The 27,500-nt window shown below is 42.2% G+C and overlaps 3 protein-coding genes across 3 annotated transcripts in view; 1 reads left to right on the top strand and 2 right to left on the bottom strand.

Moving 5' to 3' along the window:
• LOC118428029 (calmodulin-like) overlaps positions 1–732 on the bottom strand; it is a 2,653-nt gene extending 1,921 nt beyond the window's left edge. Inside the window, exons 1-2 of the mRNA XM_035837994.1 lie at positions 651–732; positions 470–534 (exon numbers count right to left, since the gene is read on the bottom strand). The gene's annotated coding sequence lies outside the window, so the exon portion shown is untranslated. The remainder of the gene's footprint in view (positions 1–469; positions 535–650) is intronic.
• A 4,095-nt stretch (positions 733–4,827) lies between these two features.
• Positions 4,828–20,496, top strand: LOC118428229 (cytochrome P450 3A24-like). The gene is made up of 14 exons (XM_035838236.1): positions 4,828–5,300; positions 10,829–10,922; positions 11,459–11,511; positions 12,457–12,553; positions 13,080–13,196; positions 13,720–13,808; positions 14,404–14,552; positions 15,293–15,420; positions 15,883–15,970; positions 16,738–16,898; positions 17,773–17,861; positions 18,414–18,551; positions 19,579–19,741; positions 20,263–20,496. Exons 1-14 carry the CDS (start codon positions 5,224–5,226, stop codon positions 20,368–20,370), a joined length of 1,551 nt encoding a protein of 516 aa, XP_035694129.1. The 5' UTR covers positions 4,828–5,223; the 3' UTR covers positions 20,371–20,496.
• A 2,775-nt stretch (positions 20,497–23,271) lies between these two features.
• The window catches only part of LOC118428028 (cytochrome P450 3A11-like), a gene marked incomplete at its 5' end in the record, with an annotated part of 7,409 nt that continues 3,180 nt past the window's right edge, over positions 23,272–27,500 (bottom strand). The window contains 8 exons of the mRNA XM_035837993.1: positions 23,272–23,367; positions 23,664–23,826; positions 24,188–24,325; positions 24,678–24,766; positions 24,985–25,151; positions 25,429–25,507; positions 26,504–26,631; positions 27,009–27,157. Of these exons, the coding sequence (XP_035693886.1) occupies positions 23,272–23,367; positions 23,664–23,826; positions 24,188–24,325; positions 24,678–24,766; positions 24,985–25,151; positions 25,429–25,507; positions 26,504–26,631; positions 27,009–27,157 (1,009 nt within the window). The remainder of the gene's footprint in view (positions 23,368–23,663; positions 23,827–24,187; positions 24,326–24,677; positions 24,767–24,984; positions 25,152–25,428; positions 25,508–26,503; positions 26,632–27,008; positions 27,158–27,500) is intronic.

The raw sequence follows: 27,500 nt of genomic DNA, 5'->3' as shown, positions 1-27,500 counted from the left end.
ATGTCATTATCATCATGATCCCAAGCATAACTATTATGATTCATAATCATTTTCATTCCACGTTCTCGTTGGCACATACTTGATCACTTGAATTTTAACACTGTGACCGTGTTCTTACTATTCACACTGACAAACAACATATCTGTCTACGGATATCCGGCTTATACTTTTCCACACCATTGCACTGTAGTTATTATCTTATCAAATATCAGAACAATTTCAAACACAAGGGATCACACATGTCAAAAACAACAATTCTTGCCCAAAAAGAGATTGTATCATTACAATGGACAGCCCTACCTGCTACAAAAATGTGAAGGAAGACACTGTCGGTAGTGTTGTCTGTATAAGTACGTGCTACCCAAGTACAAATGTGTACAACGCCCTACCGAAATTACGTGACAATGTTAAGATCTGTGTGTTGTGACCTGTTACAAATGTGTATGACAACGCCTTGTGAATGTCTCACCCCGTTCTTTGTCAGGCGACGTCCGTAGGCTCAGATGTTATCGAAGTCACATTTCGGGCCGCAAGCTAAAGACACTCCGGGAAATGTTTTCTTGGTAATCCTCATTGACACAACAAAATTGCAGCGATTTCAATGTGGAAAAGGGCAAGGTGACAAACATATGCATGGTGAACGTGCTCACCTGGATATGAACTTGCCGTAGGAAACAGAAGTCATTCTGTTTGTTCCTGGTGACGTAATGTCTGTTCCAGGTGACGTTCCTTTTGTTTATGCTGCAGACGTCACCACAACCTGGTTGAGCCGGCATGTGCTAGTGAATGAATAAGAGAGTGAGTGATTGAGAGAGTGATTGATAGAGTGAGTGAGTGAGTGAGTGCACGAATGAGTGAGTGGGTGAGTGAGTAAACGAGTGAGTACACGAATGGTTAAGTGAGTGAGAGAGTGAGTGAGAGTGAGTGAGTGAGTGAGTGCGTGTGAGTGAATGAGTGGGTTAGTGATTGCATGAGTGATTGATTGATTGAGGAAGTGAATGAGTGAGTGATTAATTAATTCAGTAAAAGAGTGAGTGCATGAGTGAGTGAGTGGGTTGATAAGTCATTAAATGATTGGGTGGGTGATTAAGAGAGTGAATGGGTGATTGATTTATTGGGTGAACGAGTGAGTGCACGAGTATGTGAGTGAGTGTGTGAGTGAGTTTGTGAGTGAGTGAGTAAATGAATGAGTGAGTGAGTGAGTGAGTGTGTGAGTGAGTGAGTGAGTGAATGAATGAATGAGTGAGTGAGCAGGCGAGTGAGCGAGTGAGCGAGTGAGTGAATGGATGAGTGAGTGAGTGAGTGAGTGAGCGAGTGAGCGAGTGAGTGAGTGAGTGAGTGAGAGTTAGTGAGTGAGTGAGTGAGTGGGTGGGTGAGTGAGTGAGTGAGTGAGTGAGTGAGTGAGTGAGTGAGTGAGTGAGTGAGTGAGTGAGTGAGTGAGAGTTAGTGAGTGAGTGAGTGGGTGAGTGAGTGAGTGGGTGGGTGAGCGAGCGAGCGAGCGAGTGAGTGAGTGAGTGAATGAGTGAGTGAGTGAGTGAGTGAGTGAGTGAGTGAGTGAGTGAGTGAGTGAGTGAGTGAGTGAGTGAGTGAGTGAGTGAGTGAGTGAGTGAGTGAGTGAGTGAGTAATTGACAGTGGACGTAGTTCCCGGTCCGTTCCCGGTCTATGTCCGCCTTTATGCAGTTATATGTACTGTGGTTCCGGTTCCTCGCAAAGTAATGTTCATTAGAGCTTCTGCCATTATTATTCTGTGACAGTGGGTAACCTCCAACGACGGAGTATTATTGTTGTCCGATGTGATGAGTGTTCGCATCTGTATCTCTATGTTCCTTTTGCCGCATTCGTATGTAGTTTGGCCGGTCCTCTGCACGCAGTTGCGCGATGATGGACTTTGTTTTTTTGCGGTAGCTGTTTTCATAATCGATGTGATCATTTCAGAATCACCCCTATATTCCTGTTATTGTGGAACAGGCTGTGTGGTTTGAGGGTTTGGTAATTAGCTTATTTGCAAGTAGATATGGGGTTATGTGTTCTCTAATGTAGAGAACAGCTGTCGTTGTAGAGGAAGTCCTAGCACATTGCACTGGTCTGTGCCAGTGTTACAATAAACAAGTACATACTTTGTCCAGTTAAGCTATCAGTAATATTAGGGCTTCGTTTTCTTTCCTGTCCTTCATTATTTGCCTGTCTGGGACTGTCCATATAATCGGCTTAATAAATTTTTTTGCAATCGATGCGGTGGAAACCATAAATAAGTCACGGATTATTTTACCAGCGGTCACTTCTTTTATTTCACCTTGGCATTGACACAGTTGTTCGTGGCCTTCGCCCTGACTGTTTCATATAGCTGGTGTCGATTATACTATCAATAACTTAGAATCACGCTATTTGCTTTCTGATCAGGCGTTCTGGTGTTACTTCAATGTTTGCTTTTTGATTAGATGTACTTCCATCGATTGCCACTCCATACGACCTTCATATGCTGTTCCAGTCATCGTTCTGACATTATTCCTGTTGAAAAGGGTTAAGAGCTATTCAGCAAACTTGATAGATACCAATAAGTGACCTTATTTAGTGTGTTCAAGTCGTAACTGGTAGAGTGTAAGACTTGGAACTTAAAGGCCACGGTATCGATACTTAGCGTCTACCAGGTTCCACAGGTCACTGGAAAAATAGTAAAAAAAGGCCAAATAAGACAGAAAACACGCCAGAGGAGTACAGTTAGGGAAATCAACTCGTACTAGTCTTTTATTCCTAACTTGGCCAAAGTCCCCTTATTCGGCCAGGCGGGAGTCTGGTAGAGACTAGTCGATACTTGCCATGCCCTACGTTGTGGCCTTCGAAAAGACACTTTACACCACTTCCCCTGACGTTGGAGGGACGCCCACTAAGCCTCTAACAGTAGGCTTATCTGTCAAAAGTGTGCCAAAGAACACATAAGGGACACATCTACGTGAAAACATTTGCTATTAAGATCCGTAATTACCTTAGCCGAGAAGGTTATATTTTTGGTTAAGGCCTCATGTTGTGTCCCTACATGTAGGTCAACAGTATGTAACTCGAGTAGCTGTGTATGGATTTTAATGATATTTGGTATTTGAGTAGCGGTTGCAAAAAGGAAGGTCGAGTTCGAAAATGGCTAGCGTAGCCTTTTTTTCCGTTAGGACAGTAGCGGGCTGGTGTGTTAAGCAAGTATTTCACCTGCAAATTGGACTGCAGAAAATAATAGACTGGTTTGTGACAGTTTGCAAATCGCACAAAAAGAGGCTACACGCAGTTTACATAGTCCATAATATCTAATCTATGATACGCCAGTAAGTATCATAGTCAGTCAAAGTCCATCCCGTGCCCGATGGCGCATAGGGGCGGCGTCCATCTCCGTTCAGTAGCCCTGGGCCACACAACTTTGTGAAATCATTACAGCAGGGGGCTAGTCCACTGGTAGTGGTGTGTGTTCAACTTCCATACTCTTTCCCAAATGTTGAGTGCTAAGCAGGGAAAGCGGCATGTACCATTTAAAGTCTTTTATGTGACTCACAAGGTGAATACAAGGTAATGGCTCTACCCACTCGGCCGTTGCACCGGTCGAACATTTTTTTTCATGACTGCCAATTCCTTTTTTGATAAGTATCTTCCTCAAATAACCCCAGCATGTTTGATGCTATTACAGCGGGGTCATCTGTGTTTGATCCCAGGATGCGATACAAGGACGAATCTAACCCAATAAAAGAAAGGTTGCCGGATGTGCAGAAATACCCACTTCAAGGCCCTCACATACATTGTTCACCATCTGCCGTTACATCTACAACTGTTTTAAGAAAATAGAAGAAGTCGAACCTGTACATACTAGCACTCATTAGACTTTGTAGTTGCATGTACGTAAGATAACTCGCTCTTACTTCACTAGAACTGGTACCGTAAGCTGTACTCAGACTATTCAGAACTACTCAGAACTTTATCATCCTGGCCTGTACTTAGCTTGTGAGAGCAGAAACGTACAATATAGGTCTACGGAATTGTGGCTTCGCATAGCGCAACGGTAGGATGTTTGGCACAAGCCCAAAGGTCCAGGGTTTTAGTCCTCTGATATGGTACAACGTTGTGCCATTGGAAAGGACACTTAACACGAATTTCTTCACTTCAATCTGGTGGTAATGAATACCTAGCTAGCTTCGGTTAGGGCCGTCCCTCGGATAGGACGTTGAATGGAGGTCCCGTGTTTGAGGAGAGCCACACCTCGAGCACGTTAACAACCCACCGCAGCTATATCAAAACGAGTAGGGGTCCTTCCCGGTGTAAGTGGACCAAATGAATCAGTCCGGATATGTAGCTTGCACTCCTCAGTACAAACCTGGTGTGTTACGCCATGAGGTGGTCTACCTGGTATGCAAAACAAATAAACATGTACGTCGTACGGCAAATATGCGTCAACAGCTTAATGTTGATGTGTCGCGTACAAAATTAAGATTGTCGTATATATGCACATTCTTGTCGATGGTGGATTTTATCATTATCATCAGTATCATTATAGCCTCTGTGAAAATTGTATGACAAAGAAGTACTTTGTTCTGTGGAAACATGAATGCCTAATGAAGACAGAACTCAAACCAGTTGCATTTGGAACTTTGTCGTACAGTCAATAGAACATTAACTGACCTTAATGTCACGGAAATAGAATGTAAATATTGACGATCGTATGTAAAGTGTGTATGTATGTATGTATGTTATTGTTGTTTGTAAGAATTGTCTTTCGATATGTCCAGGTGATTCTGCGACGGCTGAGTGTTGTACAACCGGAAAAGCTACAAATGGATTTTCTTAGTTAACTAAGTTAACTCAAAGTCTCAAAGTTCAAACGTAAGGCTTGGATTCTGAAAATATTTTCTAGGTCGCGCCACAGGAAAGAGATATGCAAACGACTGTTTGGTTTGTGCGACTTCCCCTCCCTATCTATGGCGTGATCACCGAACATACAAATAGGGTCTACAGTGCGCGCTCGTCCGCAGTGTGGCATGGAGTTCTGTAGTACACACGTCTGAAAACTGGCAGCTCTGAGAACGATTGGAGAAACTCTTTGTGCTGAGGACATTTGAACAAGCTTCTCTGCGAAAAAAACAATTTTTTTGTGTGCTCAGGACGTTTGAAAAAGATTCTCTACTAAAAACGTTTAAAAAAAAGGAACTTTGCTAAGATTGACTAGGGAAAAATATCATTGTTCGAACATTATGGTCGCCATGCTGGAGCTGCTGCCGTTGTCGCCGACCTGGGTACTGGTTGGAGTGTGCCTGGTCCTCTACTATCTGTGAGTAACATAACGTTATTTTTCCTGGTCTATATAGTGTATATGGGAATAGTGTTCGGGAAACGTGAGACACAAATAAAGAGACTTTAGCCTCTTTGGAGTCAATCGTCTCAGTTGTCCTTGAAATAGTTTGAATGGAATTTGGAGTCAATGGTCCAAAAGTTCGATGTCATACATGTTGATGTATAAGCAAGGCTTCCGTGTCGCCCTAAACTGTCTCCACAATCGTGCTCCACTCCATCCTAGCAGCTAGACAACGGGGATTGTTTCTAGATAGCCTGGTAGGTAATCCGTGGTTAGCAAGCGAAAAGATTGGGCCAGTGGTTACTATGAGGGTTGTACCCAGGCTATTTGGGAGCTCAAAAATTAGAATAAACACGTGGCCTCAACAACAAGACATGCTCAAAGTTAATACATACAATGTACACTAGCTAACAAACATCCAAATGCGCACCTCTTTTAGTCAAAAATAAAGCAAGATATGTGTTTTGCTATAGAGAGTTTGTGTAGCTGCATTAGAAATATGAAGTTTGCTTACATAAATGTAGCGGATATGGCAGGGAAATATTTTTGTGCAAGTCTAAAAACACTCTGTCTCTCTCTCTCTCTGTCTCTATCTGTGTCTCTTTCTATCTCTCTTTCTCTGTCTCTCTCCCTCTCGCTCTCTCTTTCTCTCTGTCTTTCGCTCTATCGCTCTCTTTGTCTCTCTCTCACGTGTAGGTAAGTCTGGGTGGGTACACGTGTGGGTGGGTACACGTGTAGATATATAAGTCTTTAACAAATACTTGATGCCAGTAAATATTTGATGACAACAAGACATGTAGTCTCGACTTCAAGAAAAGTGGGACTCATCAGTGACTTTTGGACGGATAAGTGATAATCAAAGACGTAGTTTAGTTTTATTGTGTTTGCCTTGTAGCGCCTATCTAGTAAAACGTGGTTTTTATGGATAGTAACGCTAGTTTACCCTTATCCGCGTGGTGACCTATATTGTCTGTTTTTGAAAACAGGGTATTTAGGGATGTCAAGTCGATGGGTTGTGTTTTCCACCTGCAACATTTTCAAAATACTGTAGTGTTGAAGAGCCGTCCGTTGACTAGATATTCCTAAATTGACCGGTCTCAGAAACAATGGATATAGGTTACCTCGCGGATAAAGATGAACTATAGTGTCACAATATCCACAATCGAGATCGCTCGGCGTAGTCACATAATGATTCGTGTGATTTTCATAATATTAGTGCGTTTTCGCATAGTGATTCGTGCGTATCACATAATATTCGTACGAATTTCATAGGGTTCGTGCAAATGCTTAGGCACCCCTGTTCTCTGTCTCTCCGTCTCTCTGTCTCTCCGTCTTTCTGTGTCTCTCTGTCTGTCTTTCTGTGTCTCTCTGTCTGTCTGTCTGTCTGTCTGTCTGTGTCTCTCTGTCTGTCTTTCTGTGTCTGTCTGTCTGTCTGTCTGTCTGTGTCTCTCTGTCTGTCTTTCTGTGTCTCTCTGTCTGTCTGTCTGTCTGTCTGTGTCTCTCTGTCTGTCTTTCTGTGTCTCTCTGTCTGTCTGTCTGTCTGTCTGTGTCTCTCTGTCTGTCTTTCTGTGTCTCTCTGTCTGTCTGTCTGTCTGTCTGTCTCTCACGTGTCTTGAACTGGGTGGATACACGTGTAGGTAAGTTTTATGACTGGGTGGGAACACGTGTAGATAAGTCTTTAACAAATACTTGCTGTCAGTAAATATTTGATGACAACAAGACAAGTAGCCTAGACTTAAAGAAAAGTGGGACTCATCAGTGACCTTTGGACGGATAAGTGATAATCAAAGACGTAGTTTAGTTTTATTGTGTTTGCCTTGTAGCGCCTATCTAGTAAAACGTGGTTTTTATGGATAGTAACGCTAATTTACCCTTATCCGCGGGGTGACCTATATTGGCTGTTTTTTTAAAACAGGGTATTTAGGGATGTCAATTCGATGGGTTGTGTTTTCCACCTGCAGCATTTTCAAGATACTGCAGTGTTGAAGAGCTGTCCGTTGACTAGATATTCCTAAATTGCCCGGTCTCAGAAACAATGGATATAGGTTACCCCGCGGATAAAGATGAACTATGGTGTCGCAATATCCACAATCGAGATCGCATGGCGTAGTCGTCAGCACGTTGGGCTCAGTCTGGGAAGAGGCTAGGTCCAGAGTTTGAACCCTGCCACCGATCTTGTGTCCTTGGGAAAGGCACTTAAAACCCTTAAACTGCCAAACCCGGATATATCCGGCACACATATACATGTCCTGTGTACCGCACCCGGATATACCCGGGATAGCGTATCCCCCCGAAGTAGCAACTTTGGGCGCGCGTAGCGCACGAACCTCGGAAGGGACTTCGGCCTTGTTCGGGGGTTCCTTTTTCAAGTCCAGCAAGAGGTCCAGGCACTGATAGCATTTTATAGAACTCTGGCAGTCTAAGGGTTAATACCAGCGTTCTGACGTATCTCAGTTTTATAGTACTGTGTTAAACTGAACTTATTGGATCTCTTCGACTGGCCACAAAAGAGAACCCTACCTACCTACCGATCCTATTTTTCCCGGACCGTAATCGGAAATACAACATCGATTTTCCCAGGGTTTGTCAGTTACGTGTGGATCGGCACGTAAACAGGCGGGTTAGTCAATATACAGGCCCTGGCCTTGCCATGGATTCAAGTGTTTTTTTAACTGTTACGTACAACACGTAAAGTAACGGAAACGACCGAAATAAACGGACTCTAATCTTCTAAAAAAATACACTACTATGCATTTTGCAACATGTATGTAAAAGTATTTTGCAACATGTATGTAAAATGTGTACATAGAGCTATAGACTTATTTGTCTCATTTGTCTCACAATCGTGTTTCAGACTGTAATATCTATTGACTTACCTTTGCCTCTTCCGTCATGATCAACTAAAAGCGGCCTGCAGGCCTATTTGAGCCTTTATAAAAAAAAGGTTCAAAATGTACAGCGCTGCGCCGAATAAAGGGAAAAGTAAGCAAAAGCACTTTAACATGAATCCAAAACTACCAGTAAGGGTGGGGAACAAAGCAGAGTCAGGGTATTCCAGTCGTACTATGCGTGACAAAATATCTGCGAAGTTTGGATGTGCTTGATTACTGTGTTACTGACGAAAGGTTGTTTCCAAATTAGTATCCAGTTTACTGCTATTTGTTGCATAAGTAACTGCTATTTGCAATTGGCGTATGCCAAATTACTGTTTTATAGCATCAATATTTACAAAAAACAACATGTTTTTAAGATACAGAAAAGTGATCTCGATCCAGCTTTAAATCACTTTTGAGCTAGTCTTACACTGGAGAGAACAGACGCTATGTACAGTATTTACAGGTTCATTGTACATGGGGAATTACCCTAGCTCGTTTCGACAAGCACAAAAAACAGTGGACCACAGCTTAACGTCCCATCCAAAGAATTACAACCCTTTCCGGTAGCGTGCATGTCGGGTGAGCTTCACAGCCGGAATCGAACTCACGGCTTCTAATTCTAAAGGCAGGTCCGCTAACCACTGCTGGAGTACACACTCTACCGTTAGTTTTTAAGATACGCTTACGTACGTACTTGCGCTCACCTCGACCAAATGGAAAACGACACAAACAAACGGCCAAAGTTTACTTGCTATCTCCCGGGTGGGGCGAGTGATAGCGTCGCTTCCTCTTTAAATATTTTGTGACGGAAATGGCGATAGCGTAAGTTGTGTTTATTAAGAGGAACTGTCTAAAGGTCTCTTAGCCTGATTGCCATCCTAGTTAGTTTACGTCGGCGTCGGGCGTGGCGTAACTGGTAGAGCGTTCGGCTCGGAACCTAGAGGTTCTGAGTTCGATCCCCACCGTGCCCCGCCCCGACGTTGTGCCCTTGGGAAAGGCACTTAACACGACCTTCCTCGCTTCACCCTGCTGTAAAAATGGGTACCTGACTCGTCGGGGAGGTACCAAGACTACCTTTACCTTTTGTTTGTACCGTGTATGTGTCACTGTTAATATAAGTTACAAAACTTGAATGCAGTGCCACATTGTCCCCGTCTGACGGTCTGTCTAAAAGCAAAATAGAAAAAAAAAAGTTTACCGGGGTGAGGAAAGACTATGAGAGCCTCGGTGAGCTAACTAGGATGGCACACAGGCACTCAATCATGTTTATGGCACACTGTTCTCCCTTGTAGTGCGCCCGGCTATGGTGTAACCACAGCGCTGGCGCGCTGCATGGACTAAGGCTTAGGTCACATTTTCAAACCGGGGTCCGGCTGGGATGTTTTAAGAAACGAAAAACTAAAATGTATACCTAGAAATATACACACCATTTCCATGTATCTTATTTTGACGTTTTGTGTATTTTGGTGTCTTTTATATCACTCTTTTCACCACCAAAAGCTGCCCGGTCGGTTTTCGGTTTGCAGAACTGATGTGACATTTTGCGTTGCTTTTTATCAAGATTATTATGTCTCAACCAAGGTCAAGCAGCAACAGATGGCTTTTTGCACAGATGCGTGTTGACACCTTTGACGCCAGGAGGCTTAAGCTAACGCATTCCTTTCCGGCTCGTCTCCTGGCATCTGGAAACGACATATTTAGGCTCTTGTTGCACGTGTACGTCTTCCATACGAGCTAGTTTTGTAGAAACTATATTATATATATATATATATGCTACGCTGTACACGGGCCCTGAGATACTGTGTCATTTTTTTAAAATCTAGTAGTACATCATTGTTTGTATTTGTGTATGGGCCATATTGCTTGAAATAAACACTATAAACTAAACTAAAAAGTCTCGACGTGGCAGATGTGTAAATAGACAAAATGGATGCAAGCGACACACGTTGTTTACACGTGCATTCCTTTACGTGTGTTAGCATAGCATCTGTATCTTTACGTGTGTTAGCATAGCGTTTGTAAAAACTCATGGTAAGAGTGAGAAAGATAACCCGGGTAACAGCTTTTCTCGCGGTTGCAGATGGCTGCTGTAAGCCTTTACCCCCGCCTGACTCGCTAATACCCCTGTCACATTTGGCGAAAATCGATCGGACGACGATTTTGCGGCGATCGCCCGAGCCTCGCTTACAATTATAACTTTATTGCATAACAATTATACAAAGTACAAAGAATGGCTTATATGTGACAGGGACGGTTTCAGGTAAAAAATACGCGCAAGCCTCTGTCGATCTTAAATATGGCTGACCTTCCATCGATACGCCCGAAGATCGTGGATAATGTGACAGGGGTATTAGGGCGCGGTCACATAGGTCGTGTGATCGTCGTACGATTTTGATGCCATAGGATTCTCAAGCAGGCCGTCACAGAACCAACGGCCAACATGGATTCAAAATGGATTCATTTTGTGTGCCAAGAGAGTTGAACTTTGTCCCAGACTTTCACGCCTAGAGTCGTGTGCGCTTCTCATAAATAAAGTGTAACGAAAGCTCTTATGAAAGGTACAAACAAACAAACAAACATGTGAACAAAAACCAAACATGCTGATTTGTATGTATATTTTTTCCACAGGTATCTAACATGGCCATTCTACACGTTCAAACGGCTGGGGATCCCCGGTCCCAAGCCCGTAGTGAACTTCGGAAACATCCTGAGCTACACAGAGGTCGGTACCTTCAACTTTTAATCATGTGGCGAAGGTATGGGGTCGTGGAACTGTAGTTGTACATATATATACTCACTTTTAAGTACAGGTCGCAACAAAATGATAGTTGGCAAAAAAATACATGAAATGTCATTCGACACAAGGATCATTGTATTCATACAAGGTGATTTGTATTTACTTGTTAATTTGAATATAACTGTTACAGTTATAAGCATGTCCAATACGAACGATATCGATGATGTCACGGTAAAGCAGCGTTAGACAACAAGCAGGTGATTGGCAAAAGGTTGATTTACATATCAGCAAGTAATGATTCATACAATGTAGTAGGCACTAGCCGTCGAATACCCCGGATAGAAACAACAACAGCGATCCCTCGCATTGCTGAAGACCTTACGAATGTCACTGCATTTGTGTTGTGTCCATAAAGACTATTGTTTATAAAAGCGGTGTATTTAGTCTCATCATTTCTACAAGTCCACGTTCCTTTTTTAGAATCAATGATTCTTTACTAAAATCTCTTTAAATACTGGCAGGGATCGCACGTCTTCGACTGCAAATGTTATAAGCAGTACGGCAAAGTATTTGGGTAAGTACTTTACGTATTTGGACTGTGTTATCGTAACCTGATGGTGCTGATAATTCTGGCGCTGACTAGTATTCAAATCTTTCAAGATTAAGAACTGACTGTGCAACGTGAATTCAGGGTTGATGAAACGCCCTGAGGTGTATGCGGTGCCATGATTCATGACCAGTTCCTATAACCGGTTAACCACCGAATGAACGACCGAGTCCGCGTAGCGTAGACATCTAGTCCTTATATGCAAATAAGTAGACTTATTTATACACCCGATTCCCTCGACCTCAGAGGTAGCAACGTGCAGTCCGGACAGTTCGTGGATAGGAGACCGCCAAGAAAGACTGGATGCTGTAGCCCGACCAAGAATTCACGAATAAGTCTTCGGAAGAGACGTAAAACGGGGTCTAGCCTGGTTACCAAACCCCAGCCCGATCTCAAGTATCTATCGTGCAGGGGTCTGGCCGGATGGGATAGGAACTCTTCTCAATTTTGCCCCTTATAGTGGGCAAAAAACTCCACCAATAGAACAGCAGCAGGATCAGCAGGAGGTAATTACACCCCACTATGATTGGTTAAGACCCCCAACTGTATTTTTTGAATCCCTAACAGTGACCACTAAGTACCTGATTCGCTACTGTGGTAGCCTGCTGACCAACTGTGGTGTGTTGTAGCTGGCTACTTGTGGTGTGAGTGGTCATCAATCCTAGGTTTCCCTCCCTCTGATCAAGGGCCTTCGAGAACCTTTCTACAGCCATCCTGCCAGACTCCAACACGAAAGATATTTGAGGTTGGGGTATGGTATCCAGGCTAAACGGGGTCCCGTGGTCGCGAAGGTGCCTCGAACACGTAAATCAGCCTCATTACTAAAAGAAATTGGGTAACTACTGGATGCAAATGATACACCAGATGTACTATGATTATGATTATTATATACATATGAAATCTACTATGCAGGTTCTTTGAAGGCCGGACACCAATGCTGATGGTCGGCGACCTGGAAATAATAAAGGAGATCACAGTGAAGCAGTTCAACAACTTCAGCAACCGTAGGGTGAGTAACGTGTGGAAATAATGTTCTTTGAGCACTTATAAGTTCTTGACAAGAGACCTGGCGCATCTCTGTCTTGTAGTTAGCCACCAAAAGGGTATGTCACACGTCGACCGACGATGATGATGATGATGTTCTTATTTTCCATTATCAGATCTCTAAGTTATTTAGCTTTAGAGGCCACGAAGAGGGGGGCATTTAGTGTATTCTCGGTGTTGCATACTACCAGTTTTCCACATATCCGTTACCATGACTACAGATTAACTTTCATGCTGACTATCTAAAAATGTCTTAAACTCATCTACATATTTATCCATTCTTATCAATTCATCATTGTGTCGCAGCCTTATTCACTATATCAATTAATAGTCAGGCTAGAAAACCTTCTCTTCAAAACGATCTGCTCAGTGTCATTGACGAAAGGTTGTGGAAGCTACCTCAAACGTCTGGCATTTTCAAAATCATGTCCAGTTGCATGAGTACCTGCTATTTGGGGTTTCATGCTGATCTTTCCTTTATTCTTTTCCAGGATCTAGGCTCCCTCCTTGAAGCCTTTGCAGGCGGCCTGTTCGTGATCGAGGACACCGACTGGAAGCGGGTCCGCAGCGCCATCTCACCAACCTTCAGCTCAAGCAAGCTCAAACAGGTGTGGTTGTCACGAACGTATGGAAGGAAACGATTGTACTTTCTTTACCTAGTCACAATAAGTCTCTAGATTAAGATGCCATGGGTGTTTTTCTTCTTTGTCGCTTAAGAATTTATCGGCATGGCACGATCTACTGTCCAGTGCCTGTTTATACTGTGTCGAGATTGTGTATGGAAGTGACTCCTAATTACCTATTTACTGTATGTCAAGAAACGATTGAACTTAAAATCTAGGTAAGCATTAATAGGATACTAATGGATACCGTCTTTGTTATCAGTAGCTCTGCTTCGATAGTAGGCATGCATTGCAATCATAGTCTTTCACAAAGAAACAAAAAAAACGAAACAAACAGGCATGTTTCACGTGTATAGCGTAATATTACATAACTGCGTGGCAGTGTTCTACAGCTGTTGTTGAACTGCCCACCGACTTATCTGTTTTGTTTGTTTGTTTGTATGCTTATTTATCTATTTGTTTAGAAGAGTTAAGTTTCCACAGTAACCCTCTTCATCTCTCCTGGCAGATGTCCGCGCTTGTGGAGAAGTGTGCCGACGGTCTGGTCTCCAGTCTGATGGAGAAGCAGGAAAAGAGAGTCATGTTCGACATGAAAGAGTGAGTGTTCAGAAACCTAGCCTGGTATCCATCCGAATTATAGCTCCCGAGTCTCTTCTGTCCTCTCTGCAAATACGGAGAGGACAGAAGAGACTCGGGAGCTATAATACGTATAATACTGCTGAATACCAGGCTACAGAGAGTAGCTGTTAGTCGGTTTCTACAGTAAATAAACTGTTTTAAGATCATGATAAAGGCTGTGATTTAGCTAGCTTGGCTACTACACGTATTTCAGAACATCAGAGGGTCATGTAGCAATGTAACGTCACATTTCCACAACGAGGCCCTGCAGGGCAGTTTTATGGAACAAAAAGTGCGATATAAAAGACAAGAAAAACGTACCAAAAATGATTTAATAGCATGCCTTATGCATACTTATTGTCATAAACTTTAACTTTTCGTTTTCACAAACAGCCCGGCCGGGCCCCGGGTAAAAAATATGACGTAGGTTTTGATTAAAACGTTAATTCAAAAGTTCTTCCCGCATCAGGATGGTGCGCCCATCTCCGTTTCTGTAGCTCTGGGCAGCTGTGCTATGTTTTCAACCTTATTTCTACTATTTCCCCTATTAAATACCTTTCTTCACTTTCTATAGGCTGTCCTCTGCATTCTCCATGGACGTGATCTCCAGTACGGCGTTCGGTGTGGAGGTGGACTCTTTCAAACACCCGGACCATCCCTTCGCTACCCACGCCAAGGCAATCTTCAAGATCAACATGCTCAAAGGGTTTTTCTATGTCATGCGTGAGTGTCGATAAGCATTGTTATCCTTTGATCCGTCTACATGCATTTGTATCTGCTATGACATCCTTATAGCGTTGCTGCTTTTCTTATTATATTAAAGACGATGTAATGAAAAATAACATTCTGTCTAATGACTATATCTAGTGTACATTGTCTACTAAACTGACTCTTTAGAGACTTTATTCTACTTCATGTCCAAGTTCAGTTATTAGTGCATTCTAAGGCTCTAGGAAAGACAAATGATTCCGATACATACTTGTGTTAGCATCCACGTTTTTTTTGGGGGGGGGGACGTCCGCCAAGTACTTCTGAAAATGTTCAGACTGCACAGGACAGGCGTGTCGCCCGTACTGGCATGAATGCGGGGGGCGAATCCACAGCCCGATGGTACACAAAGTTTTGCCTGCACGTGAAGTTCTACGGCGTGTCTGAGTGCTCCAAAATCCGTCGGATTCTATACGAGTTCGTACGGAGGCGGTACTTACCACTTACGGATCCCAAAAGATTGCCCATGTTTTTGCACGTAGACAGCACGTATTTTCACGTACGAATGGTTGTGCCCTTAGCTTTAGGAAATGTGTTTTGTAAGTTGTGTGCTTTGTTGCCTTTCAAATCATACTTTTTGGCCAGATACCAATTGTAAAGTTATATGCCATACGAATCCAATGTTGGTCTCCCTCCAGTAATAAGAGGTCTTATTCACGAAGTTTCTTAATAATCAAGTTTATTTTCTACTGCAGTACCGCCTCCATTCAACCACATCTTCAAGCTCCGGGGGTTCTCCCTCTTCCCGAAGTTTGCCACGGACTTTTTCAAGCAAACCGTGCACAATGTCATCAAGATGAGAAGAGGCAACCCTGACGATGATGTAAGATTTGTAAAAAAATCCTGATTGTATAACTTACTCGTACAAGTATATCAACTATCATGATAGCTTGTTACAAATTGTTTGTAGCGATGATAACTAATATTTTGACTTGTTATTTTACTTCCAATAAACAAACGTTTTGTAAAGATAAACTATGAAAAAAACTTGAACTCAATCGAATTTACAATTGACTTGCTTTTCTGACTGGTTCACATTGTACTGCAGGACAGGTGTCGCTGCTCACAGTTCAGATTGTTCAAAATATTTACGTTTATGTGAACCAGTCAGAATTGCCCTGAAGAAGGTGACAGACGGTGACCGAAACGTCGGTGTGGAATAAACCAATGGTTATGTAAAAAGAGTCTCTTTATTCGGTGACGTACTAATCTGATGAAACTATTCACGAACTTAAGTGTATTTTTGAACTCATGATCAATAATGTACTATTGATTATATTTGAAGAAACGAGTGGACTTCCTTCAACTCCTGCTGAAGGCGCACAATAAGACTCTAGACGAGAAGACAAGTGAAGAGGCTGTCGACAAGCAAGGCAAGTATTGGAATACTTGTTTTTTGTACGACAAAACAAACAAGCAAACGAACAAATAAGAAGCAAGCGGACATGCAAACGCCAGTACAGAATTGTGTAAGACAATGAAAGCTTTATCAGCATGTTATATCAGTTTTGAAGAATATCAATACATCATTTCTTCAGTATACAAAGTTACCAAATGTTGAACAATTTAGAGCAAAGTCCGCTTTTTGCTTCTTATATACCGTTTATACCAACTCTAAACACCATTTTGATGTCCAGGTCTGTCCATGAAAGAGAACATTGAATGAAAGTATTATCACATTATTCTATCAGTTTTTAAGAATATCAATACACCATTACTTAGCTCGGTTGGGCAAAATTGTACAATAAAGGTCTTCATTCATTCATTCATTATACAAAGTTACTAACTGCTGAACAATTTAGACCTAAGTTAGTCCGTTTTGCTTCTCATATACCATTTACCTCACCTCACCTATCCTTTGACCTCTGTATTGGTCGTTGGGGCACTATGACTTTATCCACTACTCTCCTCCACCTGTCTCTGTCCTTCGCTGCTCTTATGGCTTTTGCTTACCTCAACCAGGCCCATTCCTTTTTGTTGTCTTCCCATCGTTTCTTCTGTCTCCCTCTTCTCCGGCTTCCAGGGACTGTCCGTTGTAGTACCTTGCCGCATGACAAAACCATCTCAATGTACGCTTTTTCACTGTTGTCATGTGGTCCTACCGTTTACACCATGTCTTAAAATTATTTGTAATATCCAGGCCTGTCCATGACGGAGATCGTAGGGAACTCCCTAGCCTTCTGGTTGGCAGGTTACGACACCACCGCCAACACCATCGCACTCACGGCCTACAACCTCGCCTTTAACCAGGAGGCACAGGACAAGGTCAGGGAAGAGATCGACCGAGTTGTACAGGCACGGGTGAGTTGTTTCTCGATCACCGTCTAACACCGTGTTTAACAGTGTATGGAAGGGATACTCTCCAAGAAGAGGTTAGGCTCGGCTGTTTTTTATTACTTTTTTGTGGTTTTTATCGGGCTTTCTATTTTGTCTTTTATCTTGCTGTGTCACCCGATAAAAAATACTAAAAAAACGTTTAAAAAACAGCAGGAGCCTAACCTCTGCTTGGAGAGTATAGAAGGGGGGGGGGGATTCCTTAGGCCCCCTTTCCACTAGACGGCGATCGCGCTGCGTTCTCACTGCGACCTAAATAAGATATGTGTAATCTTCACCTTCACACTTGGTACATCATATAAAACGTATAAGTGTGACTGAAAAGACAACAAAACACACAAGGTGTAAAAAGATTCGTTTCTTTTCTACAGAATTCTTTGAGCGTTCTGTCAAATTCTAGGTCGCAGAGAGAGCGCGGCGAGAGCGCCGTCCTAGTGGAAAGGGGGTATTAGAAAGAGTGACAACGCCCTGCCATGAGAGTGAGTGAGAGAAGAAGAGCCACATCACGGGAACGCTGAAAAATCCAGCAAAATGATGGTCAAACTGTAATCATCTTTTAGAAGGAAAGAAGGTTATGTTTTGGTGGTGTGTGTATATGTATGATTTTATAAGGTTTAGTAGCATAAGACAAAAATGGATTTTCATGAAATTTGGTATGTCGTTATATAGGTCATGTTCTAGCTAACACAATTTGTTAGGTTTTGGGCCCTCTGGCGACTTATTATTACAACTAGATTTACAGTTTCTATATAAATGCCTCTTCTCTTCCTAATACACGCGTAAGCACATTCACAGAGGCTTTATAAGCAAATTGATATTTGAACGTGACTCACTAACCCAGGGGAAGCTGGACTACGAGGCTCTGAACGAGATGCGCTTCCTGGAGATGTGCGTCAACGAAACCCTGAGGATCTATCCTGGGGCAAAGAGGTCAGTCCTGTTCTTTCTGTATATTTGCATAGAAGACGGTGTTTTCAGTAGTTTGTGTGCATGTATATGGGTGAGCTACATACCTCAAGAAGGCTTAGATGGATAGTTAACTAGTTAGTATGCCAGAGACTACAATGACAGTGCGTGTAGTTAAATTGCACACATTACACCCTCATGTCTTCTCTCCATTGAACAGTGCTATGTTCAAATTTTCCAAAGTGTTGGTAACTTAGTTTGGATGATCAATGGCCTATGTATACCTATAGTTAACATCTGGATTGTTCCGGAAACAGAAGAATTACTTACTTGGCTTGTGTTTATATGTGTCTCTCAGACACCTTCCTTGGAGATTCCGACTTCTGCTTCTCGCCGCTATAAGTACCCGATGTAGGTGACGCTTTTGCGGCGAGAAAACAGTTTCAGATGCGACTAAGCTTGTACCCCCCCCCCCCCCCCCTCGTCCAGGGAACTACTGGTTTTGGAAATAATTGTCCTATATCCTATATTCTACCAACCTGATGTAATCATTTTCTGTTCCGTTATCGCCTTCAGGTTTGATCGTGTCTGTAAGGAAGATATCGAGGTGAAAGGTCTGCACATCCCGGCGGGGACCATCATCAACATCCCCGCCTACGCCATCCACCACGACCCGGAGATCTGGCCGGAGCCGGAGAAGTTCAGACCAGAGAGGTGCCTTCTAAATTTTTAGAGATTGTCGCACAATTCATGCCAGCCATCCTTTTTTTTTCATCATGAAAGGATTACGTTATATACTAGATTCTTGGCTATATAAAACTAGCAAAGTTTGGAGATAATCAGACTGAAATGTCGTATTTTTTACTTAAGAAAAAAAAAGATTTAAGACAGAAAAATGATTGAACAGATTTTGCATCCATTCCATCACTTGTTCTAACCATGAAAATGTATAGATTGGAGCTTTCGTCATATGCTAGTGATCAAATTAAGGGTGACTGCCGTCTAGTGAAAAGGGGACCTAAGGTTTAGGTCACATTTACAAACTGGGGAACGGCCGGGATGTTTAAAGAAACGAAAACTTAAAACGTATACCTAGAAAAATACAAATATTATGCCCACGAATCTTATTTTGAAATTTAGTGTATTCTGATGTCTCTTATATCATTCTTTTCGCTCCCAATAGCTGCCCGGCTTGACTCCGGTTTGTCAATGTGACTTACGCCTAACTCGGAGAACTTCTAAACAAAGGGTGCTTCAGCATGACAGCTGCATGTGACATTTCTATACATATAGCGTCTTCTGATGTTCCTCTTTTCATCTCTCTAAGTTCTCTAATATAATACCCCTCTCACAATTAGGCGCGATTCGTTCGGACGACGAGTCTGCGAGCTGTAAATTACGAGGAGGCATGACTCTGACGGGAAGGGGGAAACTCTGTCATTTCTTCGTCGGCATCAGGGTCCTGCCTCCTCGTAATTTAGAGCTAGCAGACTCGTCGTCCGATCGAATCGCGCCTAATGTGACGGAGGTATTACAAATCAAGAATTTAGCTTGGCCGAGTTGCGGCAGCGAGCTCTAAATTACAAGGAGGCATGACCCTGATGCCTACGGACAAATGGCAGCGTTTCTTCGTCGGCATCAAGGTCATACCTCTTCGTAATTTAGAGCTCGCTGACAACTCGGCCGAGCAAAATTCTTGATTTGTAAAGGGGGCTTAAGGAAGACGTTGTTGTTTTGACAGGTTCTCTAAGGAACAGCAGGAGTCACGTGACCCGTACGCCTTCCTGCCCTTCGGCTCCGGACCAAGAGCCTGTGTGGGCATGCGCCTCGCCATGCTGGAAATCAAACATGCGCTGGCTAAGGTCTTGGAGAAGTTCCGTTTCGTCACTTGTGAGAAGACTGAGGTATCTATTAAGCTATCACTGCTACAGTGTTCTACTTTAATTATATACATCTGTATATCTAAATTCAATATAAGATATAAGCAAATCAATATATTACAATGAAGTACATAATAAAGCATGCATTCATTTAATTGAACATAACTTTACGTAATATTTGGTTGATGCTAAATTTGCCATCATACCTGTTCCAAATTGAATAATCATGTTAGTATACAGTGTTCGATCAATCAATCAATCAATCAATCAATCAATCAATCAATCATTGATCTATCACATCTATCACATCTTTCTGTGTTTCCATCTATCTATCGTGATCTACTACAGTTGAACCATCTACATGTACATCTATATATCTGACATTCTTTCTCTCTACTTATTTATCTGTCATTTTACGTCGATGTAGGTTAGACATATCTGTCATTTTCTCAGTCTCTCTCCCTCTCCTCTCGAAACAAAAACGTTGAAATGAAACGTTGCTGTACACGGTTACTTATTGATAAGCTAATGTCCATTGTTCTCAGGTTCCCCTTCGTCTGGAGAACAATAACGGTAATCAGGTGACAGGCGGCGTGTGGTTGAAGGTGGAGGCGCGCACACACACTCCCAGGGTCCGCATGTCTTCAGCCTAACCGGTGGTGCGGCCAAGGAAAACAATGAAGACCTTAACTTGAAAGTTCATCTGTGTTGGTAGAAGTCATTACTGAAGTGATTTAACTGTAATATCCAACACAAAAATTGGACCCACCATATGGCACTGCTTACTGAGTCACGGGTTCTCTCTGCATAACGTGACGTCACGACAGCAGTGGATTGTTCATTTCTTGACAAAGACTGGTGCTGTTCAGTCGAAAATTTGGGTGTCCAATTTTGGTGTTGGATATTACAGTTTAATCACTTCAGTAATGAAGACCTTAGATGCTTCCTATTTAAGAAAAGAATACTACTTGTCCTATCTAATGAAGGATGAATGTATCCACAGACTCTTAAAAGTACATCTTTGCCCCACCGAGCTACGTACAGGTCACAGCAAAGACAAAACATACATGTAACTATCATAGGTGTAGTCTAGCATAGAGGTTATGATTAGCTTCCTCTCACTTCTTGGTAATAGTGAACATGTAGGATTATATGAAGTACATATTTGCCTAACCGAGCTACGTACAGCAAAGACAAAACATATATGTAAAAGTATCATAGGTCTAGTCTAGCATAGAAGTTCGGTTTCGCACCTCTTTCGGTATTGTAGTTAATATGTAGGATTGTATGGGTTTAGCAATAGTCCGTTTGAGGACCATAATATTTTTAGTGCGACTGATATGCCTCATGCGAGGGAATCTACTTTCTAGCTGACTGAATAGAATATTATATCATTAACATACTTCTACGACGAAGTGCACTTCATTTTGAAGTGTGTTTGTTGTAAAATTTTCAACTCTTGTCACTTCTAAATAATCTCCAAGCAGATGTGGTGATTGTAATACATGTATTCTAAATTTGTCTGAATGCCAGGCTTCTGTACCTATCTCTGACTTTACATTGACCTTATTTGGATCCACAATGGACCGATCCTGTCGAACGCCATATCGAACAGATAGAACCCCCTATCAGGCTATTTCGAACACATCCGTCAAAAACTGCCCCATTGGACAGAAATGTCTATTTTTGACGGAGGTGTTCGAAATAGAACCATGATCGAACAGGGGGCTTTGGGATCGGTACATTATCTTGACATTTCTGTTAGCTTATTTCTTCTTTTGGTCCTACCTAAAGTACATGAATACTATTAAAATCAGCTATTCTAACATTACCTTAATCATGTAAATAGAATTTAAAGTTTATGCCTAATGAGAGTCACATTTCTCTGTTCAAATGATGAAATTCAGATATTATACATTTTTGTTGATAATGAAAATTAGGACCATTTTGCACAATTTGCATATTCTGTGCATGTTCTTTGAACCAATTACATATGTTATATGTATATTTAACACCAATGACATAAAACTGTTCTTCATTGATTATACAAATTAGACATGTATCTATATGTAGATACTTGTCTTTACTTATAAAAAAAGAAAACCTTCATCTTAGCGAAGGCGCAATAGAATGTGACGTACAATTTACTGTCCAGTTTTGTTTCATCTGAAATAAAACATCTATTGTCACAGTGTCTTCTGGTATGTCTGTGTCTGTGTGGCGCAACGGCTAGAGCGTTGGAATCAGAATCAGTAGGTCCTGAGTTAAATACTCGCCATGCCCCTGCCCCCATGACGGTGGAGTGACGCCCACCGAGCTTCACGGCTAATCTGTCTAAAGGTACCAAAAACACCTACAGATTTGGTGTTGCCAGTGTGTCAACATCTGCACACTTGCCACTAAGACTCGTGAATTTTTTTTTTCTTCTGGTATGAGGTCGGCAGAAAGTAATTCTATAGAAATGTTTGCATCTGCTGTATTTATCTTTTTACAACAGTTGAACTCTGTAAGTATCAGAGCACCACAAATAGGTTGTATACTGTATAATCCATGGATCGCCTCGAAAACAATGGCGAATTCCACTTTTCAGTTGAGTTCATTACTTCCAGAAGATAAGACACGCCACTCTTATTTACGAATGGCTTGTTGAACTCATGTAACAAAACATGGATACATGTGCTGGATAATTGTGAATTTTATTTACACTCAAAAAGTACGGATACTTCTTCCGGTATGTTAATACAATTATCTTATCATAACTATTACAAGGTACAAGGTCTATCAATAAATATTGATTACTCATTTGCACACTACGTAAATTGGCCACGTCTGGAACATAAGTTAAAGATAGCTATAGTATATGAAATACATTTTTTAGATATACTGATTGATGTACTTCAATGGAAACAATAGGGATACTAGTTACATTGTACCGCAAGGCCTCTTTCTTGCCGCGCACTATAAGTGATTGGAACCTGCTACCACAAGTGGCTGTCGAAGCCTCTACCACTGACACGTTTGTGTCAATGGTCTCCGTGCGTATGTGACAACCTAAAACCTTGGCCGGTGGCCTCGACCCTTGACCACCCATAAGCGACAGAATAATCAACGAGATGATTGCGGTCGCTTCAACCGGAAGAGAAGAGAAGTTGTAGTAATGTACTGCGTTCTGCTGCTGTCAATTTTTGGTCTGGACAGTTACTGTCTAGGTACTGAAATGTGAAAAAATAACTATGTTTAGATATAACTTAAAGATTCTTGGCAGATTCAGGAAGCTTATGTGGGCAAACATTTGTTACATGACACTAAGGTGTCTTGGATACCTTCGATTTGCTTTGGATACCTTGGATACTGTATTTAGTCCATTAGGTAAAAAGATATACAGCCAATCAATAGTACAATGAATTACTACACACTTCAGTTAAGTGCACTGTTGATTGTACATTACCGTATAATGCGAATTTGTATGCATTTATTACTTCCTAAAACCAATAACACTTCTTTCTGGATTAGAATGCCCCTTTAAAAACCAATAAATTCAAACTACATGAAGATTATACACTGCTTGGAGCCTGGCCGCGAGCCTCCACCTTCAGCCACACGCCACCCTCTACCTTGTTCCCGTTGTTGTTTGCCAGACGAAGGGGAATCTGGAAAGGATGGACCTCCTTGTAAGATATCGATTATTTTTTTGCGAAAAAGAATGACTTATCCTCAGGTAAGGCCACAGTGACTTAATTTTATGGATGGCATCCTCTTGACACACACACACACACACACACACACACACACACACACACACACACACACATACATACACACATACGCACATTCAAGTATACTCTAAGACACAGGCAAGTAGGAAGACAGACAGAAACATCAAACAAAAACACCTCCCATTCAACTGAGGTGATAAAAGACAAGACACCGCGAAGGTGCTGGTTACCTCAGTCTTCTCGCACGTGACGAAACGGAACTTCTCCAAGACTTTGGCCAGCGCCAGTTTGATCTCCAGCATGGCTAGGCGCATGCCCACACAGGCTCTAGGTCCGACCCCAAACGTAAGGAAGGCGTACGGATCTCGGGTTGCTATTTCTTCCTTTGAAAACCTGGGCAGGAATAGTCACAATGAATGAGTAGGTCACAGTGTGTATTCCATTTCCAAAATAGCAAAAAGGTAGTCGATGGCCTCTTCCTCACTGTCTTTTTCCGCCTTTATCTGCCTTTTTCTTTATCTCTAATGCCTGTCTGTATGTCTGTCTGTTTGTCTCCTTCTACCCTCTCTATCAAGTACGATACAAACAACACCCATTGCTAATAAAACAGGTCCCATGGTGTGAGTGGATGGATATTCATATATCAGTCCCACCGAGCCAATTTGCACTTGCTGTACAAAGTCGATGGGTGAAAGGCTACTCACAATGTACGCAAAACAAAGAAACAAACAAACGAAGAAATAGAAAAACCAACCTCTCAGGCTTGAACTTGTCCGGTTCCGGCCAGAGTTCAGGGTCATGGTGGATGACCCACACAGGGAAGTTAATGTTCATTCCCGCTGGAATATGCAGACCGTTGATATCAGCGTCCTCCCTACAGACACGGTCAAACCTGAAAATAAAAAAAAGGGTGAATCTTCTTTGTTTTTATAAACTTTGAACCTTCATTATTCACGAGAAGCTCATCATAAGTTTTTGCACCAACTTTATGTTCCTAGATCCAGATCTATTTGCTTCTTTCGTGTTGTTATTGCAATATTTTTTATCAACTTTAGTCTCATTTTCATTGTCTGGGTGTCAGATACTAGTAAGCAATTCCTGCTAGTTGTCTCATTCTCGTTAAATAACTGTAAATAGAAAATATAGTACATAACCTAGAGAAAAAGGTGATTTAGAGACGAATACAGTTTGAAAATGAGTATGTTGAAGGGCAGAATAAACAAATAAACAGACAGATAACAAACCTCTTTGCCCCGGGGTAGATCCTCAGCGTCTCGTTGACGCACATCTCCAGGTAGTGCAGCTCATGGACTGCCTCGTAGTCGAGCTTCCCCTGGGTAAGAAACAATCCTTCAAAAGTAAACATTTTCTACGACGGATGCTAGTTAAACAAAGGTATAAGGAATGCAGCCAGGCTGTGTGCAACATCAAAAGACTCTAATAATAAGTCATCATGATTTAGTCATAATTTAATGACTATTCATGAATATTCATGAATTACAACAAAAAAGTATTTTTAGTGTTACAAGACGTCCCATGAGAGGAACTCACCCGATTCTGTACCACTCTGTGGATCTCCCCCGCGGCCCTGTCCTGTGCCTCCTGACTCAGTGCGAGGTTGTAGGCCGTGAGTGCGATGGTGTTGGCGGTGGTGTCGTAGCCGACCAGCCAGAATATCATCGAGTTCCCTACGATCTCCTGTTTGGACAGTCCTGGACCTAGATGTTAGATAAAGACAAAAAGACAGTGCCAGTGAACTGGATTTTCGATCGACAGAATTCAGAATATAACATTACGATGCATCATATGTTACGGCGTGTGTGTGTGTGTATGTGTGTATTTGTGAATGTGTGAATGTGTGTGTGTGTGCCTGTGTGTGGTGTGTTTGTGTCTGTGTGCCTGTGTGTGTGTGTGTGTACCTGCATGTGTGTGTCTGTATGTATGTATGTATGTGTGTGTGTGTGCTCCGTAATACAAATAATTTGCCTTACTTACCAAGAGTCGCACCGTTTGCCGTCTCGTCTCGGTGCTTGTTGTGGGCCTTGAGCATCAGCTGGAGAAAGTCCACTCGTTCCTGAAAAAATGACATACAGAGTTTTCAGAGTTAAGTAAGAGTTTTCAGGGGAGGGGCTTCTAGTTCTAAATCGGATTTCCCATGCCCTACGTGGTTAAGACATGCAAATCAATCACTTAAATACACATTTACTTACATTTCAAACCTCAAGTTTTTACCCCCACTGCAAAGCTGGATTTGTCAGGTTTGTTTTGGCTATAAAAGCCCGAGTTCAATTCAGGCATTTTAACGAGCTACAGCCAGATGATTGTCATGATGTCATGATTTCACCCCCTCTCCTAATGGACCAGTCCATGTCTTGAATATGAAGGTCATTCACAGGTCAAAGCATGCCAAAAGTCACAATTTTTGCCAAGATTTTAAAAATATACATGCTTCAGTCCCTCTTGCAGAAACCTTTGTGATCAAAATTTGTTTAAAAGATTAATCAATGAAGATGCTAAGGGTAGGCACCAGGCACTTTCTGTGCAGCTCCGGAAAAGAACTCCCTCCCCTCCAGGCAAGCATACAAAATACTAACCTCCTTATGGTCTAGCCTATGAAGCAAATACTTTTAACCTTTATATGGTCTAGCTAGCCTACTGCTCAGTTTCTTCTTGTTCAAACACATCCATGTGCAGTAGAAGCCGCTTAATTGCACACCCCATTTACCAGTGCATTTCGTGCAATTATCCGAATTGTGCAACTAAAGCGAAGTTGTTAAGCTGGACCACACCACCACGGATTTGGCGATTTCGTGCAATTAACAGCTGCGTGCGATAATCCGTTGTGCAATTAACTTGCTTCTACTGTACATAGTGACCAGCCCCTCATGCTCCGTCCTGCCGCTTGCTACATAATTCCTACTTTACCAGTAACTATGGTGACAGCCTCCTGGTCAAGGTCATTGACTTAATTTCTTTACTACAGAGGAGAGGAGAAGAAACAAACGATATCTTTTATACTAAGATTGATGAGAATTCTAGATACTTAAGTCTTTCAGGAATGTGGTCTTACGGTATTATCCGCACTGTCTTGTCTCATCTTCATGACTCTTTCCACGGTATGTTTGAAAAAGTCCGTGGCGAACTTCGGGAAGAAGGTAAATCCCCAGAGTGTGAACAGGTAGTTGAATGGAGGCGGAACTGTAGCGGGGAAGAAACAAATAGGCAAGATTCAAATTTTGTTGGAGAGTTTTTGTCCCTATGAACGAACATTGCTGCCATAAACTGTGCTCATGCATTTGTCGTATGTTGCTATATGAACAGAAAGACAGTTATGGAACATAATTGTATGTAGACAGAGGCGAATAAAATTGGATGGATGGATAGATGGATGGATGGATGGATGGATGGATGGATGGATGGATGGATGGATGGATGGATGGATGGATGGATGGATGGATGGATGGATGGATGGATGGATGGATGGATGGATGGATGGATGGATGGATGGATGGATGGATGGATGGATGGATGGATGGATGGATGGATGGATAACGTAATGTGAGTACAACACTCACCCATGATATATAAATACATTTTGAGGAGATTCATGTCAAATATCGCCTTGGCGTGGGTCACAAAAGGATGGTCCGGGTTGTTGAGCGCGTCTATATCCACGCCGAACGCCGTGCTGGAAATCACGTCCATGGCGTAGGCAGAGAAAATCCTGCAGAATAAATATATATTACACTGTGATCATGAGGGAGATAGAGACGAACAGTTCCTCTCCTTGTAAATTGTCTTTTCTGTGTGTGTGTTTGTGTCTGTGTGTACATGTGTGTGCGTGTGTGTAGTTATGTGTGTGTGTGAGTGTGAATGTATGTGTGTGTGTGTGTTTGCACGCGCGTGTGTGAATGTGTCTGTGTGTATGTACGTGTGTATGTGTGTGTTTTACTGAGTATGTACGCAGTATCTGTGTGTGTGTGTGTCAGTGTGTGTGCATGCGTGCTTGCGTCTGTGTGTTTGTCTGTGTGCTTCTGTGTCTGTGCGTATGTTTGTGTATGTGTGTC

Source organism: Branchiostoma floridae, chromosome 12 (assembly GCF_000003815.2).
Source record: "Branchiostoma floridae strain S238N-H82 chromosome 12, Bfl_VNyyK, whole genome shotgun sequence".
Classification (NCBI taxonomy): domain Eukaryota; kingdom Metazoa; phylum Chordata; class Leptocardii; order Amphioxiformes; family Branchiostomatidae; genus Branchiostoma; species Branchiostoma floridae.
This window is presented reverse-complemented; position numbering and strand designations above follow the sequence as displayed.